Genomic DNA, 22,115 nt, shown 5'->3' on the forward strand with positions numbered 1-22,115 from the left:
GCATCTTTTTTTTTTTTTTTTTACTGAAGTATAGTTGATGCACATTGTTACATTAATTTTAGGTGAACAACATAGTGATTCAACAACTCTATAGGTTATGCTATGCTCATCACAAGTATAGTTACCATCTGTCACCATATAACATTATTATAGTAGCATTGATTAACATTCCCTATACGGTACCTTTCATCCCTGTGACGTTCATTCCATAAGTGAAACCTGTACCTTCCACTCTCCACCCATTTGCCCATTTCTTCAAATGCTGCCCCTCTGGCAACTACAAGTTAGTTCTGTGTATTAATGGGTCTTTTTCTGTGTTTTTTTGGTCTGTTTTGTTTTTAGATTCCACACATAAGTGAAATAATATGGTATTTTTCTTTTTCTTTCTAACTTACCTCACTTAGCATAATACCCTCTATGTCCATCCATATTGCTGTGAATGGCAAGGTTTCTTTCTTTTTTGTGAGTAATATTCCACTGTGTATATACACACATATATATATGTATACCACATCTTCTTTATTCATCTACTTATAGACACTTAGGTTGCTTCCATATCTTGGCTATTGTAAATAATGCTACAATAAACATAGGGCTGTTTATATCTTTTTGAATTCGTGTTCTCATTTTCTTTGGGTAAATACTTAGTAGTGGAATTACCAGGTCATATGGCATTTCTGTTTTTAATTTTTTGAGGAGCCTCCATACTGTTTTCTGCAGTGTTTGTACCAATTTACATTCCCATCATGAGTGTTCCCTTTTCTCCACATTCTCACCAACACTTACTACTTTTTGTCTTTTTGATACTAGCGATTCAAAGAACTTACTTTATTTTTATTTTTTGTGAGCAAAATGTAGCTCTTTTTTGAATTCAGGAATAGAATTTAATGATTCATCACTTACATATAATACCCAGTGTTCACCATAACAAGTGCCCTCCTTAATAGCCATCACCCATTTAGCCCATCTCCCTCTGTCAACCCTTAGTTTTCTATCATGAAGAGTCTTTTGTAGTTTCATTCCCTCCCTCTCTTTTTTCCTCCTTCCCATATCTTCATCAGTTTTGTTTCCTAAATTCCCACATATGATTGAAATCGTATGGTTTTTGTTTTTCTCTGACTTGTTTCGCTAGACATAATACACTTTAGCTCCATCCACATCATTGCAAATGGCAAGATTTCATTCTTTTTGATGGCCGGGTAATATTTCCCACATCTTCTCTATCCATGTCGTTGCAAATAGCAAGATTTCATTTTTTATGGTTGAGTAATATTCCTGTTTGTGTGTGTGTGTGTGTGTGTGTGTGTGTGTGTGTGTGTATGTATTACATCTTCTTTATTCATCTGTGGATGGACAGTTGGGTTGCTTCCATATCTTGGCTATTGTAAATTATGATGCAATAAATATGGGATTCTGATTGGTATGACATATTTTTTCTGTTGTACATTTGCTTTTTATTTCATTAATTTCTGTTTATATTTTTATTATGAGTACTTTGTTTCTCAAAGTATATTCATATTTATTTGGTGATTCTGTTTTTCTCAATGTTTATTTTTGAGAGAGAGAGACAGAGTGCAAGTGGGGCAGGGGTAGAGAGAGAGGGAGACACAGAATCCGAAGCAGGCTTCAGGCTCTGAACTGTCAGCACAGAGCAGGGCTTGAACTCATGAACTGTGAGATCATGACTTGAGCCAAAGTCAGATACTTAACTGACTGAGCCACCCAGGTGTCCCTATTTAGTTATTCTCTGTAAAACTATCTGTTTTGGGGTGTCTGGGTGACTCAGTTAAGCATCTGACTCTTGATTTCATTCAGCTCAGGTTATGACCTCACAGTTGTGGGATCGAACCCCGTGTTGTGGTCGTGGGATCCACACCCAGTGTGGAGCCTGCTTGAGATTCTCTCTCTCCCTCTCCTCCTACTCCTCCCCTGTGCATACATGTGCTCTCTCTTTCTCAAAAAAAAAAAAGCCTGTTATATTCGATCAGAAGCCTCCAGTGTTTATTTCTTCTTAAGTAATTGAAGTATATTTGCCCCAGAAGGACAGGTGAATGTAAGTCATGCTGATGGAGAGAGACACTCTGATTACAGAAGCATTTTCACACACATACACACACCACTGAGGAACAGTAATTTTGCTAAAATATATTTCGGTATTCTGAGCTACTTAATATTACTGTTCAAAATACAGATTAAGTTGAAAGGGGCTTAGAAATTTGAAAGATGAATTAGTGAAGAAGGGAGAGTATATATTTAAGAAAAGTTAGGGCTTAATTTCAGTGACATTGACCTTGTCTCAGTATTTAAAAATGCTAACAGATGGGGTGCCTGGGTGACTCAGACTTTAGCTCAGGTCATGATCTTGCAGTTCGTGAGTTTGAGCCCTACATCGAGCCCCATATTGGGCTCTCTGCTGTCAGTGTGGAGCCTGCTTCAGATCTTTTGTCTCCCTCTCTCTGCCCCTCCCCTGCTCACGTGCATTCTCTCTGGTTCTCTCAAAAATAAATAAACATTAAAAAATCTTTAAAATGCTAATTGATGTATTTGCCTTTGTTTTTCTAGTGATATGCAGCTTTCGAGGATCTGTCCCTCAAGGGTTGGTCTTAGAAATAGGAGAAACGGTCCAGATTTTTGAAAAATGTGAAGGTAAGTATGGATGTATACAGCACACAAATAGTGATACTTTTGGGTAGCATGATATATATTTATTTTGTGGTAATAGATTATCAGCAATCGTTTTGAAACCATAACCAACCACATTATGGTACATTGGGTAGCGTTAGATATATTTATTTTGTGGTAATAGATTATCAGCAATCGTTTTGAAACCATAACCAACCACATTATGGTACATTGTTATAAAATCCTTCCTGATCTATTTTTATATCATACCTTTATATCATAAAGGTATGAGCTATTTTGGCTCTAATAGCAACAATTAAATAACTAATTGTTAGCTCTCAGAATGTAATTTTTACATATTATGTCAAATGATTAATTTTGATTTTACAATCAAATAGATAATTTTCTACCCATACTTAGCTGCATTTGAATAGAATTGAATTGTAATTAGTTCATTTGTGTGTTTCTGTTTGATTGGCTGGACGTGATGATCAGTTATAATTAAAACAAGGCAGTAAATATGTGCTCAAATGAAGTTTGGCTTGACTATTAGCCTCTTCTGTGACATATGTGAGTATTTCTGCTGTAACATTTATGTATTATTGAAAATGTGACATTTTTCAAAATCATGTACTCCTATCAACAAGATATATGGTAAAAATAAAGTTAGGGAGAAATCACACAAAATCAGAGTATTGACAGAAACAATATGCTGGCAGTTTAGCAGGACTAGAAGCCATCTCAAATTATATAACAGAATGGAAATGTTCCTATGTGGGCATGGAGACGATGCACATGAAAATGGAGTTCTGATTCAGTTGCCTGCTGTTAAGATGGATATGGAAGTAAGTGTAACTCAGGAATCATGTAAATTTGAGAGTGCACTTTTCTGGAAAGGGAGCTCTAGTGCAGCACTCATTTAAAATTTTCTTAAAACAGAAATATAAATTAGTACCCCTCATGATAAAAACTCTTAGCAAAATAATAGAAGAAAATTTTCTTAAAAAAATTTTTTTTAATGTTTATTATTTTTGAGAGAGAGAGAGCGAGAGAGTGAGTGAGCAGGTGTGGGGCAGAGAGACACAGGGACAGAATCTAAAGCAGGCTCCAGGCTCTGAGCTGTCAGCATAGAGCTTGATGTGGGGCTCGAACCCACGAACCGTGAGATCATAATCTGAGCCAAAGTCAGATACTTAACTGACTGAGCTACCCAGGCCCCCCTAGAAGGGAATTTTCTTAATCTGGTAAAAGATACCTACTAAAAAGCCATAGCAAATATCATTCGGTTGTAAAATATTGAAAGATTTCCCACTGAGATCTAAAAATAAGATAAGGAGACTTGCTATCATCATGTCATTTGAACATTGTACTGGCAGTACTAGCTAGTGTGGTAATAAGTACTAACTAGTGTGGTAATAAGAAAAATAAAATACATAAAGAATGGAAAGGTAAAATTGAAACTATCATTTGTATATGATATAATTGTGTATCCAGTAGATTCTATAAAAAAACTATAGGAATAAATAAGGGAACTTAAAAATATTATGGCTACAGTATCAATATTTTAAATATATATTATTTTCTATGTATTTGCAATTAAAAACTAGAAGATGAATTAAAGAAACAATACTATTTATATAGTATCACAAACAGTAAATGCCTAAAAGTAAATCTAATAAAAAATGATGAGCACTGGGTGTTGTATGGAAACCAATTTGACAATAAATTATATTTAATATAAAAAATAAAAAAATGAAAGATCTACATTAAAGACTATAAAATATTATTGATAAAAATTATTTTTATTTTTATTTATTTATTTATTTATTTTTTAATATATGAAATTTACTGTCAAATTGGTTTCCATACAACACCCAGTGCTCATCCCAAAAGGTGCCCTCCTCAATACCCATCACCCACTCTCCCCTCCCTCCCACCCCCCATCAACCCTCAGTTTGTTCTCAGTTTTTCAGAGTCTCTTATGCTTTGGCTCTCTCCCACTCTAACCTCTTTTTTTTAAAATTTTTTTCCTTCCCCTCCCCCATGGGTTTCTGTTAAGTTTCTCAGGATCCACATAAGAGTGAAACCATATGGTATCTGTCTTTCTCTGTATGGCTTATTTCACTTAGCATCACACTCTCCAGTGCCATCCACGTTGCTACAAAGGGCTATATTTCATTCTTTCTCATTGCCACATAGTACTCCATTGTGTATATAAACCACAATTTCTTTATCCATTCATCAGTTGATGGACATTTAGGCTCTTTCCATAATTTGGCTATTGTTGAGAGTGCTGCTATAAACATTGGGGTACAAGTGCCCCTATGCATCAGTACTCCTGTATCCCTTGGTTAAATTCCTAGCAGTGCTATTGCTGGGTCATAGGGTAGGTCTATTTTTAATTTTTTGAGGAACCTCCACGCTGTTTTCCAGAGTGGCTGCACCAATTTGCATTCCCACCAACAGTGCAAGAGGGTTCCCGTTTCTCCACATCCTCTCCAGCATCTATAGTCTCCTGATTTGTTCATTTTGGCCACTCTGACTGGCGTGAGGTGATACCTGAGTGTGGTTTTGATTTGTATTTCCATGATGAGGAGCAACGTTGAGCATCTTTTCATGTGCCTGTTGGCCATCCGGATGTCTTCTTTAGAGAAGTGTCTATTCATGTTTTCTGCCCATTTCTTCACTGGGTTGTTTTTCGGGTGTGGAGTTTGGTGAGCTCTTTATAGATTTTGTATACTAGTCCTTTGTCTGATATGTCATTTGCAGATACCTTTTCCCATTCCATTGGTTGCCTTTTAGTTTTGTTGGTTGTTTCCTTTGCTGTGCAGAAGATTTTTATCTTCATAAGGTCCCAGTAGTTCATTTTTGCTTTTAATTCCCTTACCTTTGAAGCTGATTCTAACATTTATATGAAAATGCAGAAGGTTACAAATAGCCAAGATAATCATGAAGAAGGCAATAAACTGGAAATTTTATACTACCGGATATCAAGTTTTATTATAAATGAAGACATTGTGGTTTTGGGGTAAAGACAGAATAATGAAACAGAATAGGGAGTCCAGAGACAGACTATCATGTATATTGTCCAGTGATATATGAAAAAGGTGATAATTGCAGCACATTGGGGGAAATGATGTCCTTTACTAGAGGTGATACTGGGCCACCTGGAATAAAAAAATGATAGCCTATTCAATAAATGGTATCGTGTCAATATTGAAAGCAATGAATCTTGATCTGTACCTCATACCATTTGCGCTATATACAATTCCAGATGGAAGGTAGACCTAAATATGAAATGCAAAACCATAATGTACTTTGAAGAAAGTAGAGGCAAATATTCTTCTTGGCCTTTGGGTAGACAGACAATGATTTTTGATAAGGATCCAAAAGCACTAAGCATAAAGGAAAAGATTGGTAAGTTGTACTTTATTCAAATGAAGATCTGTTGTTCAGAAGACATCATTAAGGAGAGAAAAAAGGCAGGTTAGAGAGTGAGAGAGATGTTTGACAAGACTTGTATTTGAGTATATAAGGAACTACTACAAATCAAAATTAAGACATTCCAATAGAAAAATGAGCAGAAGGCTTGACTAGGCTTGGCTCTTCACAAAACAGATACTCCAGTTCATAAACATATGGAAAGGTGTTTAATTTCAGTCAGCAGGTAAATACAAATTAAAACCACAGTGAGATACAACAGTACAGCCACTGGAATGACTAAAATCTAAAACACTGGCAATACCAAGTGCTGGTAAGGGTATAAAACAACTGTTAACTTTCATACACTGCTGGTGGGAGAGGAAAAGGGATAACCAGTTTGGAAAAGTATTTGGCACTATTTACTAAAGTTGAATCAACACATACTGATGATGTAGCAAATCTCTTTGTAGGTATATATCCAAGAGCAAAATACATGTATAAGATGTTAGTAATTGCTTTATTCATAATTGCTGCAAAGTAGGAAAAAACCATATGTTCATCAACAGTAGAATGAGTAAATAAATTGTGGTATATTGCTTCCAATGAATGTGATATGGAACGGAAAATGATATATTGTTACTACATACAACAATACGGATGAATATCACAGATACATTCTTGACAGAAGTCAGATGTAAAAGTTTATGTTATGGTTCTGTGCTCATAAAGTACAGAACCAGGTAAAACCAATAGCTGGTGATATTTGTCAGAATAGTGGTTAGAAAACCACTCCTATCTCGCTTCTTTTTCTGAGAGTATATCTATGATATTGTTGTGTGTAGTAACAATCCATTTTCCTTTCTGTATCACATTCAACTTAAGGGTGTGTGTATGTGTCAAATGACTGGAAGAGACAGGAGTGACATTTGGGATGCTGATAACATTTTACTTATCTGAGTGGTGGACATACAGTTGTATATTCTTTGAAAGTTTACTTAGTTGTAGACTAATGATTTGTACACTTATGAATGTTACATATCAATAAAAAATTTACTTTAAAAAATAAAAGGACTTGGAAAAAATTTTTATAAAAGTTAAAAAATGTAACAACATGGAGGCATCTAAAAAAATGTGCTGAACGAAAGAGCCAGATATGAAAGTTCACATTCTATATGATTCCACTTATATGAACCTCAAGAACAAGGAACACTACAAATCTGTGGTGATAGAAGACAGAATAGTGATTTCCTGGGAGAGTATTGACTGGAAAGAGGCATGAAGGAACTTTCAGGGTGATTGAAAATTTCTGTCTTGATGAAATATGGGTTACATGGGTGTTACATTTGCCAAAGCTTATAGAATGGTACATTCACAATGTGCATTTCACTGTGTGTAAATTATGCATCAATGAAATGGATTTTTGCTAAAAAAGGACAAAAGTCAAATTACAGACTGGAAAAACTTTTTTGGTGATGTAACTGGCAAAGATAAATAGAATATAAAAGAACTCATAAACCAGTGAAAACAAATAACAGATGAGTAGAAAAATGAAGAAAAATATGACCAGGGATTTCACAGCAGTCTTGTCAGCAGTCAAGGAATAGCAAGTTACAATCAGGATGATGAACAATTCCATACTCATTAGAAGACTAAAATGTCTCACATATTGAGTTGTTGGCACAGTTGTTTCAGTGGGCATGCTTATACACTGGGGATATCTTGTGATGGTATATGTGCATATCCTGTGATTTAGCAGTTTAACTTCTAAGTTTATACCTCAAAGAAGTGTTTTTAAGGTAGCCTAATAAAATCATAAGTGGGTTACAAATTCTATTTAGTGCTCACTATCAGCATTAATAAAAAATAGATTAAAGTGTCGAGTATATTGCTGTATCAGTTATTATCCAATTACAGTAATAATTTGAATAGGGAATATTTAATATAAATGTTAACTAGTAAAAAGTGGCTATTTACTGAAAGGGGTAAAAAACATTCAAAGGGATATAGAAATAACAAAAGCAGGAGTCAGCAATTACCTCAGCAACTGAGGTAGAGCCAGTAAGCAAGAAACTAAGAATTTAGAAGAATACTCCCTTGCCTCAAGGCAAAGATTCAGATCCTTTTGGAAAGGTCATGGCTGTCATAGGAACAAGTAGCCTGTCAGTGGGGAAGAAACTTTCCAGAGGGCATGGATTGGAACTCATCTATAGGAATAATCTGCTGGGTAGCAGAAAAACTTACGGAATGACATGAGTGAGCCAGAGCTGTCCATAGGTGTAGCTCCTCAGACTTGCCAGAGCCTAAGAGCCATAGCTTGTCTGTGGAGGTGACTGAGGTAAGCACCACTGGGCCTCCAACATGCCAGTCACCTGGCTAGGCTGCTTACAATAAAACAACAGTGCACCAGAACCAGGAAGGGAAGCTCTCCTTTCTGCTCTGGCCTTGCATTGTCCCATTAGTACCCTCTATTGACAAAGCCTAATGCTGGACGTTTTGACAAAGAAGAAATGGTGATATGTCTATATTAGTCTGGGTTTTCCAGAGAAACAGAACCAGTAGGAGATATGTGTATATTATATTATACACACATACATATGTGTGTATATATATATGTGTGTGTTGTATATATATGTATACATATACATATATATACACATATACACGTATGTACATATATACATATACACATATACATACATATACACATATATACATATACCCATGTACATATATATGTATATATATTACAAGGAATTGGTTTGCATGGTAATGGAGGTTAACAAGTCTCAGCATCTTTAATTGGCAAGCTAGAGAACCAAGAGAACCAATGTTCTAGTCATAGTCAGAAGGCCTGAGAACCAGGAGAACTGATGGTGTTAAGTTCCAGTCTGATTCCAAGCCTGAATGCAGAAGACCAGAGTCCTAGCTTGAAAACAGGCAGAGAAAGTGAAATCTCTCTTACTCCATCTATTTTTTTGTATTCAGGCCTTCAGTAAATTGGATGAGGCCTGCCCACATTGGGGAAGACAATATGCTTTACTCAGTTTGCTAATAAAAAATGTCACAGTATGATCCAGAAATGCTCTTACAGACACACCCAGAATAATATTTAACCAAGTATCTGGGCACTCGGGTGGCCCAGATAGTTGATACATAGGATTAAACATCATAGGGTTCACTTCCAGGATTAAAAAGCAGGTTAGAGAAAGGTAGATTTGGTGCAGGGGTAGTCAGTTGGTATCTGGCTCAATTGCATGTAACATCATTAAATTTTTTTTCCTTGAGATTTGCTTCAATTTTATGTGTATGGGATTGTGATATAAAATATATTTCTAAATCTGGGCCATGGTAAAAAATATTTGAATGTATTGATCTGGAGAAACTTCTATATATGTTCACATAAAGACACCTACAGCATTGTGTGTAGTAGTAAAAAATAGATAACATCCTAAATGTCTACCAACAAGAGAAGGTTAGAGAAATAAATTACGGGATATAACATACATCATGGTGATTATAGTTAATAATACTGTATTATATACTTGAAAGTTGCTAAGAGTAGATCTCAAATGTCACCATAAAAAAGAAATGGTAATTATGTGACTTGATGGAAGTGTCAGCTTGCTTTTATAGTTGTAATAATTTTGCAGTATGTAAGTGTATCAAATCAACATGTTGTATACCTTAAATTTACACAATGCTGTATGTCAATTATAGCTCAATAAAGCTGGAAAAATTTTAAAAATAAAAGCAATAAAATAAATTAATAAAACAACATGAAAAATAACACACTTATATTTCTTTTTCTTATTTTTTTCTATTTTATTCTTATGTATTCACTCTGTAGTGGAACATAAGACTTTAGTTCAGTTATTCTTTCCTATCCCAAAGATATATAAACATGCTTCTTACATTCTTCCAATATACTTATCATCCTTGTTAAATTAGTATTTTTTTATTACTGTAATTAATTCATGGCTGATCTATATAGCATATTGTCATTATATCTTGTATTACCGTTTCGTTCATCTAGAATTAATATTTGACATATATATTTAAAAACATATATTTATATATTTTATATATACATGTATCACCTTTGCTTTACCCATTCATCTACTGATGGACACTTACGTTGTTTCTGTGTTTTGACTATTGTGAATAATGCTGCAGTGAACTTGGGAATACAGGTATCTAGTTTTAAGTTTTTCAGCAACTTCCATACTGTTTTCCTTAGTGGCTGTACCAATTTACATTCCCATCAACAGTGCACCAGGGTTCCTTTTTCTCTACACCCTTGTGAGCATTTGTTATCTCTTGTCTTTTTGATGGTACCCATCCTAAGAGGTGTGAGGTGATATCTCTTTGTGGTTTTGATTTGGAATTTTGATTTAGAAATTGTTTTGTGACAGCAGTCAGGGGACCTCAGACTATTACTTGATTTTGGTTGTTAGTTAATGTTATTTTCCCTGTCATAAATAATATCAGAATCTAATTGTTTAAAGAGCCAATTCAGGTGGGTACTCTGTCTTCATCACATCCCCTCTAAGCAAGAATTACATTTAAATTCACTTGCTGGGCTCATGCTTGTAAATGAAAGTACGTAAAAAAAAATCTCTAGTTTCATTATCGAGACAGTGTTTGCTGCTTATAACATATGCTTTATGCTTGAAGATTCATGCCAATTATCCAGATTGTGTCTGTTTCCTGATTTGTTGTCTGTATAGCTCTCTGAAGACATCGTATTCATGCCCTGTTTTATTATCTAGATTCATGATCCATAGCCTGATTTGACTTTGAGTCTCCTGCTGTAGATTTCTCACTCAGTTCCAGTTTCCAGTTTACCTTGAACATTTCTATCCCCTTCCTCATTATCTTAGTCTGATTTGCCTTAGGTGCCTATTCCTGTGCTGTCCTTAACCCTAAAATTGATGCTTTCTTTTCTTTTCCCTTTTTTAAAAAGTTTATTTATTTATTTTGAGAGAGAAAAAGAGAGTGTAATTGGGGGAGGGTAGAGAGAGAAGGAGACAGAGAGAATCCCAAGCAGGCTCTGCATTGTCAGTGCAGAGTGCAATGTGGGGCTAGAACTACTGAACCAAAACAAACTGTGACCTGAGTTGAAATCAAGAGTTGGTTAGGTTTATTCGTAGGAATTTTATGGTTCTTGGTACAGTTGTGAATGGGATAGATTTCTTTATTTCTCTTTCTGTTGCTTCATTATTAGTGTATAAAAATGCAACCTATTTCTGTATATTAATTTTGTACCCTGCAACTTTGGTGAATTCACGTATCAGTTCTAGCAGACTTTTGGTGGAATATGTCGGGTTTTCCATGTAAAGTATCATGTTGTCTGTGAAAAGTGAAAGTTTGACTTCATCTTTGACAGTTTTGATGCCTTTTATTATATTTTGTTGTCTGATTGCTGATGCTAGGACTTACAATACTATGTTAAATAACAGTGGTGAGAGTGGACATCCCTGTCGTGTTCCTGATCTCAGGGGGAAAGCTGTCAGTTATTCCCCATTGAGGATATTAGCTGTGGGCCTTTCATAAATGGCCTCTATGATGTTTAAGTATGTTCCTTCTATCCTGACTTCCTTGAGGGTTTTCATCAAGACAGGATGCTGTATTTTGTCAAATGCTTTCTCTGCATGTATTGACAGGACCATATGGTTCTTATCTTTTATTTAAAAGATCTGTATGCTGAAAACTGTAGAAAGCTTATGAAGGAAATTGAAGAAGATACAAAGAAATGGAAAAACATTCCATGCTCATGGATTGGAAGAATAAATATTGTTAAAATGTCAATACTACCCAAAGCAATTTACACACTCAATGTAATACCAAGCAAAATTGCACCAGCATTCTTCTCAAAGCTAGACCAAACAATCCTAAAATTCGTATGGAACCACAAAAGACCCCGAATAGCCAAAGTAATACTGAAGAAGAAAACCAAAATGGGAGTGATCACAATTCCATACTTTAGCCTCTACTACAAAGCTGTAATCATCAAGACAGTATGGTATGGGCACTAAAACAGACACATAGACCAATGAAATAGAATAGAGATCCCAGAATTGGACCCACAAATGTATGGCCAACTAAACTTTGACAAAACAGGAAAGAGTATCCAGTGGAAAAAAGACAGTCTCTTTTTTTCATTTATTATTTATTATTTATTTATTTTTAATATGAAATTTATTGTCCAGTTGGTTTCCATACAACACCCAGTCCTCATCCCAAAAGGTGCCCTCCTCAATACCCATCACCCACCCTCTCCTCCCTCCCACCCCCCATCAACCCTCAGTTCTCAGTCTTTTTTTTTTTTTTATTTATTTTTTTTATTCTTTAATATATGAAATTTACTGTCAAATTGGTTTCCATACAATACCCAGTGCTCATCCCAAAAGGTGCCCTCCTCAATACCCATCACCCACCCTGCCCTCCCTCCCACCCTGCCCTCCCTCCCACCCCCCATCAACCCTCAGTTTGTTCTCAGTTTTTAACAGTCTCTAATGCTTTGGCTCTCTCCCACTCTAACCTCTTTTTTTTTTTTTTTTTCCTTCCCCTCCCCCATGGGTTTCTGTTATGTTTCTCAGGATCCACATAAGAGTGAAACCATATGGTATCTGTCTTTCTCTGTATGGCTTATTTCACTTAGCATCACACTCTCCAGTTCCATCCATGTTGCTACAAAAGGCCATATTTCATTTTTTCTCATTGCCACGTAGTATTCCATTGTGTATATAAACCACAATTTCTTTATCCATTCATCAGTTGATGGACATTTAGGCTCTTTCCATAATTTGGCTATTGTTGAGAGTGCCGCTATAAACATTGGGGTACAGGTGCCCCTATGCATCAGTACTCCTGTATCCCTTGGATAAATTCCTAGCAGTGCTATTGCTGGGTCATAGGGTAGGTCTATTTTTAATTTTCTGAGGAACCTCCACACTGCTTTCCAGAGCGGCTGCACCAATTTGCATTCCCACCAACAGTGCAAGAGGTTTCCTGTTTCTCCACATCCTCTCCAGCATCTATAGTCTCCTGATTTCTTCATTTTGGCCACTCTGTCAGTTCTCAGTCTTTAAGGGTCTCTTATGCTTTGGCTCTCTCCCTCTCTAACCTCTTTTTTTTTTTCCTTCCCCTCCCCCATGGTCTTCTGTTAAGTTTCTCAGGATCCACATAAGAGTGAAAACTATGGTATCTGAAAAGACAGTCTCTTTAACAAATGGTGCTGGGAGAGCTGGACAGCAACATGCAGAAGAATGAAACTAGACCACTTTCTTACACCATACACAAAAATAAACTCAAAATAGATGAAGGACCTGAATGTGAGACAAGAAACCATCAAAACCCTAGAGGAGAAAGCAGGAAAAAACCTCTTTGGCTTCAGTGCAGCAATTTCTTACTCAACACATCTCCAAAGGGAAGGGAATTAAAAGCAAAAATGAACTACTGGGACCTCATGAAGATAAAATGCTTCTGCACTGCAAAGGAAACAATCAACAAAACGGAAAGGCAACTGATGGAATGGGAAAAGATATTTGCAAATGACATACCGAACAAAGGGCTAGTATCTAAAATCTATAAAGAACTCACCAAACTTCACACCCGAAAAACAAATAATCCAGTGAAGAAACGAGCAGAAGACATGAATAGACACTTTTCCAGAGAAGACATCCAGATGGCCAACAGGCATGAAAAGATGCTTAACATCACTCATTATCAGGGAAATACAAATCAAAACTACAATGAGATGTCACCTCACGCCAGTCAGAGCGGCTAAAATGAACAAATTAGGAAACTATAAATGCTGGCGAGGATGTGGAGAAATGGGAACCTTCTTACACTGTTGCTGGGAATGCAAATTGATGCAGCCTCTCTGGAAAACAGTGTAGAGGTTCCTCAAAAAATTAAAAATAGAACTACCCCATGACCCAGCAATAGCACTGCTAGGAATTTATCCAAAAGATACAGGAGTGTTGATGTACCCCAATGTTTATAGCAGCACTTTCAACAATAGCCAAAATATGGAAAGAGCCTAAATGTCCATCAACTGACGAATGGATAAAGAAGATGTGGTTTATACATACAATGGAATACTATTTGGCAATGAGAAAGAATGAAATCCTGCCATTTGCAGCAACATGGATGGAACTGGAGGGTATTATGCTAAGTGAAATAAGTCAGGCAGAGAAAGGCAGATACCATATGTTTTCATTTATATGTGGATCTTGAGAAACTTAACAGAAGACCATGGGTGAGGGGAAGGGGAAAAAAAAAGTTACAGAGAGGGAGGGAGGCAAACCATAAGAGACTCTTAAGGACTGAGAATAAACTGAGTGTTGATGGGGGTAGGGGAGAGGGAAAGTGGGTGATGGGCAGGAAAGAGGGCAGCTGTTGGGATGAGCACTGGGTGTTGTATGGAAACCAATTTGACAATAAATTATATTAAAAAAAAAAGAGTTGGACACTTAACTGAGCCACCAGGTGCCTCAATGCAGGCTTTTCTTTTCTTTTTTTTTTTTTTTTTAAGTGGCAAGGTATCATTTTAATTACCCAGGACCCCACCAAAACTCCTAAAATAGCAAAGGTGATTCATGCACAGCCAATGGAAAGTCTCTATTTGAAGGGCCTGCTTCATGATCTACTTGCAACATAAATCCCTCACTTGTATGAAAGGTAAGGAATCATTCCTTCTGTTCCTGATGAGAACAACAGAGAATTCAAGAGCTGATGTCATAGCTACCTGCTTAGGACACACCCCCAATGGGTGGGTGATATTAGAATGCTCCAACTTCCACAAAGCAACAAACTCTGGGAAGACATGTTTGTTAACTTCATAATAGCCAACAGCTTGACCACATCTATTATGTGACCAAAGAAATGTCTTGATGATTCAGTATTTGCTGGGAAAAACTCATGATGCATTTCCTTCTTTTAACCCATCAGAGTCACCAAGGAAGGTCACTGGCTAGAGGTCACCAGGAGATCATGGTACATCCTTATGCTAAGTGGCCTCAGTCCAAGGAAGGTTCTCAGTTTATAGTTCCCACCCACTAAATGGGAAGATGGCCGTGTAATCTGTTATCAGTGCCAATGAAGATACAATGAGGATGACGCACTAATGTTAAAACTGATTCCAATATCCATCCAACTATACAAACCCCTGAAACTCCTCGAGAGGATGGCGGCCACGTCCTCTTTATCAACCAAAAGGGGAGGAACTATAAAAATTTATTAATTTATGTGCTATAAATTAAAGTGAGCTTGGTATTTTGTTGCTTCTCCATTGAGGATACCAAACCTGTATAATTTTAAAGGAATTCTGAAGAGTCTGCTTCAAAATATCACAAACTTTTTTGTACTTGGCAACAAAAATATGGAACGCTTCACGAATTTGCATGTCATCCTTGCGCAGGGGCCATGCTAATCTTCTCTGTATCGTTCCAATTTTAGTATATGTGCTGCCGAAGCGAGCACAATGCAGGCTTTTCTGTAAGAACATTTCCACTCTCAAGCTGAATAGTGTAAATCTGATATTTTCTTGAATTATATTATAGGTATAATATAGGCATATATTATGTTATATTACATTATATTAATTCATATGTATATAATTATATATTATAAGTATATAATATATAAGTATAATACATTGTATTATATACTTGAAAGTTGATATACTTACATACTGAAAAATTATAACAACCATAACAGCAAGCTGACACTTCCATCAAGTCACATAATTATAATTTCTTTTTTACAGTGGCATTTGAGATATACTCTTAGCAACTTTTAAGTTATATATAATATAATACAGGTATATAATATATATAGATATAATATATATATAACCTAGCTTCAGCAATCAGACAATACAAAGAAATAAAAGTCATCCAAATCAGCAAGAAGGAAGTCAAACTTTGACTCTTCTCAGACGACATGATACTTTATATGGAAAATCCAAAAGATTCCACCAAAAAACTGCTAGAACTGATCCATGAATTCATCAAAATTGCAGGATACAAAATCAGTGCATAGAAATCGGTTGCATTTCTATACACCATTAATGAAACAAAGAAAGAGAAATCAAGGAATCGATCCCATTTACGGTTGCACCAAAAACCATAAAATACCTAGGAATAAACCTAACCAAAGAGGTGAAAAATCTATACAGTGAAAACCATAGAAAGCTTATAAAAGAAATTGAAGAAGACACATAAAAGTGGAAAAATATTCCATGCTCATGGATTGGAAGAACAAACACTGTTAAAATGTCAATATTACCCAAAGCAATCTACATATTCAATGCAATCTCTATCAAAATAATACCTGCATTTTTCACAGAGCTAGAACAAACAATCCTAAAATTTGTATGGAACCAGGAAAGACCCCGAATAGCCAAAGCAATCTTGAAAAAGAAAACTGAATGGCACAAAAACAGGCACTCAGATCAATGGAACAGAATAGAAAGCCCAGAAATGGGCCCACAAACATACGGCCAACTACTCTTTGACAAAGCAGGGAAAAATATCCAATGGAATAAAGACAGTCTCTTCAGGAAGTGGTGCTGAGAAAACTGGACAGCGACATGCAGGAAAATGAACCTGGACCACTTTCTTACATCATACACAAAAATAAGCTCAAAATGGATGAAAAACCTAAATGTAAGACGGGAAACCATCAAAATCCCTGAGGAGAAAGCAGGCAAAAACCTCTTTGAGCTTGGCCACAGCAACTTCTTACTCAACACATCTCCGGAGGCAAGGGAAAACAAAAGCAAAAATGAACTTTTGGGATCTCATCAAAATAAAAAGCTTCTACATAGTGAAGGAAACAATCAGCAAAACTAAAGGGCAACCAACAGAATGGGAGAAGATATTTGCAAACGACATATCAGATAAAGGGTTAGTATCCAAAATCTATAAAGAACTCATCAGACTCAACACCCAAAAAACAAATAATCCAGTGAAGAAATGGGCAAAAGACATAAATAGACACTTCTCCAAAGAAGACCTCCAGATGGCCAACCGACACATGAAAAAATTGTCAACATCACTCATCGTCAAAACCGCAATGAGATACCACCTCACACCTGTCAGAATGGTTAACATTAACAACTTAGGCAACAACAGGTGTTGGTGTGGATGTGGAGAAAGAGGATCTCTTTGGCACTGCTGGTGGGAATGCAAACTGGTGCAGCCACTCTGGAAAACAGTATGGAGGTTCCTCAAAAAATTAAAAATAGAACTACCCTACGACCCAGCAATTACACTACTAGGTATTTATCCAAGGGATACGGGTATGCTGTTTCAAAGGGGCATATGCACCCCGATGTTTATAGCAGCATTATCAACAATAGCCAAAGTATGGAAAGAGCCCAAATGTCCATCGATGGATGAATGGATAAAGAAGATGTGGTGTATATATACAATGGAATATTACTCGGCAATCAAAAAGAATGAAATCTTGCCATTTGTAGCTGCATGGGTGGAACTAGCGGGTATTATGCTAACTGAAATTAGAGAAAGACAAATATCATATGACTTCACTCCTATGAGGACTTTAAGATACAAAACAGAACGTAAGAGAAGAGAAGCAAAAATAATATAAAAATAGGGAGGGGGAGAAAACATAGGAGACTCTTAAATACAGAGAACAGAGGGTTACTGGAGGGGTTGTGGGAGGGGAGATGGGCTAAATGGGTAAGGGGCACCAAGGAATCTACTCCTGAAATCATTATTGCACTATATGATAACTAACTTGAATGTAAAAAAAATAATAATAAATTAAAAAAATATGTGCATTTCCAAAAAGAAAGTCTTATGGGTGAGAGACTTATACAAAGAAAGCGACAATCATTCAGGGCTTATCAAAAAGAGTTTATGATGAGCAAATGTTTGGGAAATCAATAAAACAACATCTTAGTGTGTATCTTCCTATAAGTGAAGGTGCTTTAAATTAAGTGTTATTAAATAATGTGTATATATAAGAAATGATAGTGAATATTGATGATTGATACATTAAAATTAGAATGACTATTAAGAGTTTATTTCTGAATTTTATCATTTGTTTAATTTGAAATAGCATTATAAAAAGGACTGCAAGAAAAAATATTCAACAAGATTTAAATAACTACTTTTAGTAACTATTTGAGATCATTGATTTTTATGGAACACAGAAAACAGTTTGTAAGATAGGAAAGAGAAAAATGTCATCCAAAATTTTGAAACTAAAAGTGTACAAAAGAAAAAAAAGTCCTCAGTCTACGAAAACAAGAACTACAAACAAATCTTGATCTCTTCATACTGGGTTTGTTTTTCATAGTGAAATGTGTACATCAGTCCTGAAACTATTTTGGGTGTGTGTCATCTGATTGAATAACTGAGAAGGGAGCTGCAGACAAGGGAGATCATTGTAGGCTTAGAACCAAATTGTAGGTATCAGTATAAACTCATCATTTCTAATATAAATATAGTAGTTTGTCTCCAAATCTGGCTACTATCAACTTCTTCTCTCCCTGTACATGCACACCAGTCTGCCTAAAAGAGGTGGTATCATTGTCTCCACCTGTTTGAATCCGAGCTTGTCTGTGTCTACTTTTACCAGTAGAATATTCAGGAAAGGACATTGGGCAACTTTGAGACTCTGCCTGCAAGAGCAAAGGCAGTTCTGCTTCCCTCTCATACTCGTGGGATACCTCCTCTCAGAATCTACCCATCATGCAGTGTAAGCCTAACCTACATGGAGAAGACACCTGGAAGTGCTCCAGTTGAAAGTCTTGGCTGAGCTTTCAACTGATGGCCAGCAGCAACTGCCATGTCTTGGATGTCAATTCCAGTCAAACCTCTAGACAACTCCATCCATGGCCACCATTTAACTACAACTGCTTAAAAGCCGCAGGTGAGAACTGCCTCGCTGAGCCCAGTCATAAATGCGAGAGACGTTAATAAGCTGTTGTTTCAAGTCATTATGGCTTGGGGTGCTTTGTTATGCAGCAACAGACAGACAAAAACTACTGAAAGACCTTGAGGGGGGAAAAAAACCACTCCCGAAGCAATGATCTTAATGCCCAGATCAGAGTTCAAATTTTTCTAAATATCATTCCTCATTAAGAGGAACCAATTTTTTGTTTGCTTTAGAAATGGATGATTCTGGGGGCACCTGGATGGCTCAGTCCATTAGGCGTCTGATTCTTAATCTTGGCTCAGGTCACAATCTCATGGTTCATGAGACCGAGCCCTGAGTTGAACTCTGCACTGACAGCACAGAGCCTGCTTGGGATTCTGTCTCTGCCCCTCTTCTGCTTGTGTTCACAGGCTCTCTGTCTCCCTCTCTCTCTAAAATAAAAAAATAAATAAAACATTCAAAAAAACCCCACAAAAACTGAAGCTGGAGGCATCACAGTCCCAGACTTTAAGATGTATTACAAAGTTGTAACCATTAAGACAGTATGGTACTGGCACAAAACAGACACTCAGGTCAATGGAACAGAATAGAGAACCCAGAAATGGACCCACAAACGTATGGCCAGCTAATCTTTGAAAAAGCAGAAAGATATACCAGTGGAAAAAAAAGACAAAGTATGGTGTTGGGAAAACTGGACAGTGACATGCAGAAGAATGAACTTGGCCCACTTTCTTACACCATACACAAAAATACTCTCAAAATGGATGAAAGATTAAACATAAGACAGGAAGCCATCAAAATCCTTGAGGAGAAGCAGGCAAAACATCTTTGACCTTGGCTGCAGCAACTTCTTACTCAACATGTGTCTGGAGGCAAGGGAAAGAGAAGCCAAAATGAACTGCTGGCACCTCATCAAGATAAAAACCTTCTGCATGGTGAAGGAAACAATCAACAAAAGTAAAAGGCAACTGATGGAATGGGAGAAGATATTTGCAAATGACATATCAGATAAAGGGTTAGTATCCTAAATCTATAAGGAACTTACCAAAGTCAACACCCAAGAAACAAATAATACAGTGAAGAAATGGGCAGAAGACATGGATAGACACTTTTCCAAAGAAGACATCCAGATGACTAACAAACACATGAAAAGATGCTCAACGTTACTCATCATCAGGGAAATACAAGTCAAAACCATAATGAGATAGTACTTCACACCTATCAGAATGGCTAAAATGAGCATATCAGGAGACTATAGATGTTGGCAAGGATGTGGAGAAACGGAAACCCTTTTGCACTGCTGGTGGGAATGCAAACTGGTGTGGCTACTCTGGAGAACAGATGGAAGTTCCTCAGAAAATAAAAAGCAAAACTACCCTATGACCTGCAGCTGTACTGCTAGGGTATTTATCCAAAGGATACAAAAATGTGGATTTGAAGGGACACATGCACCCCAATGTTTATAGCAGCACTATCAACAATAGCCAAATTATGGAAAGAGCCCAATGTCTACAGACTGTGAATGGATAAAGAAGATGTGGTGTACACACAATGGAATACTACTTGGCATTCAAAAAGAATAAAACCTTGCCATTTGCAACACCATAGGTAGAACTGGAATGTATTATGCTAAGTGAAATAAATGAGTCAGACAAAGACAAATACATGATTTCACTCATATGTGGAATTTGAGAAACACAACAGATGAACATAGGGGAAGGGAAGGAAAAATAAGATAAAAACAGAAAGGGAGGCAAACCATAAGAGACTCTTAACTACAAAGAATAAACTGAGGGTTGTTGGAGGGGAGGCAGGTGGGGGGATGGGCTAAATGGATAATGGGTACTAAGGAGGGCACTTGTTGGGATGAGCATGGGGTGTTAATTGTAAGTGGTGAATCACTAAATTCTACTCCTGAAACCATTATTATACTATATGTTAACTAACTTGGTTTTAAGTAAAACTTAAAAAAGTATATATTTAATAACAAGTTTCTCTTTTAAAGTAGTGTGAAAAATACAAACTAGTTGAAAAATTAGTTTAAAAAATAATATTTTATTCTAAGGGATCTAAGTAATATAAAAACTTCTTAATTATGTTAGTTTTTCTGTGATTAGGATAAATCCAAATATATATATTAAAAAATTTTTTTAAATCTTTAGTTTTTAGAGAGAGAGAGCATGAGCTGGGGAGGGGCAGAGAGAGAGAGGGAGACATAATCTGAAGCAAGCTCTAGGCTCTGAGCTGACAGCACAGAGCCCAACATGGGGCTCGATCTCACGAACAGTGAGATCATGACCTGAGCCAAAGTTAGAGGCTTAACTGACTGAGCCACCCAGGTGCCCCAGAATGAATCTAAATATTGCCATAATTATTTTGTTTACAGAGGGAGGAAAGTAATTCAGTTCTCATGTTGCTCAAGGTGAATCTGTCAGTGAGTCGGCAAGGTCAGCCAGGTGAAGTCATCTAGAAATCTCCTGATATCTTTTCTAATTTTGATTTATGCATATTCCAACCAATACGACTATTTTGTGCCAGCTTTCAATTTGTTTAAATTTGGTTTTCCTTTTCTTATCTTGTCTCTCTATAATATTCAGACTAAGAATCAATATCCGTATCAGTGCACTAGTTTTAACTTTCTGATACAGCTGTAGAAAGAAGATATTTCATTATAACTTACATTGTTGAAAAGTTATATAATACCTTCCAAGGTTGGGTACCTGCCTTATTAGTGTAGTTAGTGTACTACTGTACTTTGTTGGATAAACATTCCTGCCAATTTTTAGTGGCATTTTATTTAATTTTTTATTTTTTAAAAAAATGTTAATGCTTATTTTTGACACACACACACACACACACACACACACACACACACACAGAGTCGCAAGCACACTCCAAGCTCTGAGCTGTCAGCACAGAACCCATCGTGGGGCTTGAACTCGTGGACTGAGAAATCATGACCTGAGTTGAAGTCGGACACTTAACCGACTGACCCAACCAGAAGCCTGTTTAATGGCATTTTAAAGACTTAAATTTTAATGAGATTTTATGGATAGGAAAAATGTACATCTTTCTGATAAGAAAAAAAAATTTCCCTTTTAATGATAATGATTTTATTTTTGTTCATTTTAGGAAATGATTTATGAATGAAAATT

General features: G+C 36.4%; 1 protein-coding gene and 1 non-coding gene across 2 annotated transcripts in view; one reads left to right on the forward strand and one right to left on the reverse strand.

Annotated features, from left to right (window-relative positions):
* DOCK3 (dedicator of cytokinesis 3) overlaps nt 1-22,115 on the forward strand; it is a 595,846-nt gene that overhangs the window by 92,486 nt on the left and 481,245 nt on the right. Inside the window, exon 2 of the mRNA XM_042929498.1 lies at nt 2,563-2,646. Coding sequence (XP_042785432.1) covers nt 2,563-2,646 — 84 coding nt within the window. The remainder of the gene's footprint in view (nt 1-2,562; nt 2,647-22,115) is intronic.
* On the reverse strand, nt 15,425-15,531 carry LOC122214741. Its single transcript, XR_006200097.1, has one exon. It is a non-coding gene; the product is annotated as a U6 spliceosomal RNA (small nuclear RNA).

This window comes from Panthera leo, chromosome A2, assembly GCF_018350215.1.
Source record: "Panthera leo isolate Ple1 chromosome A2, P.leo_Ple1_pat1.1, whole genome shotgun sequence".
NCBI classification, from domain to species: Eukaryota; Metazoa; Chordata; class Mammalia; order Carnivora; family Felidae; genus Panthera; species Panthera leo.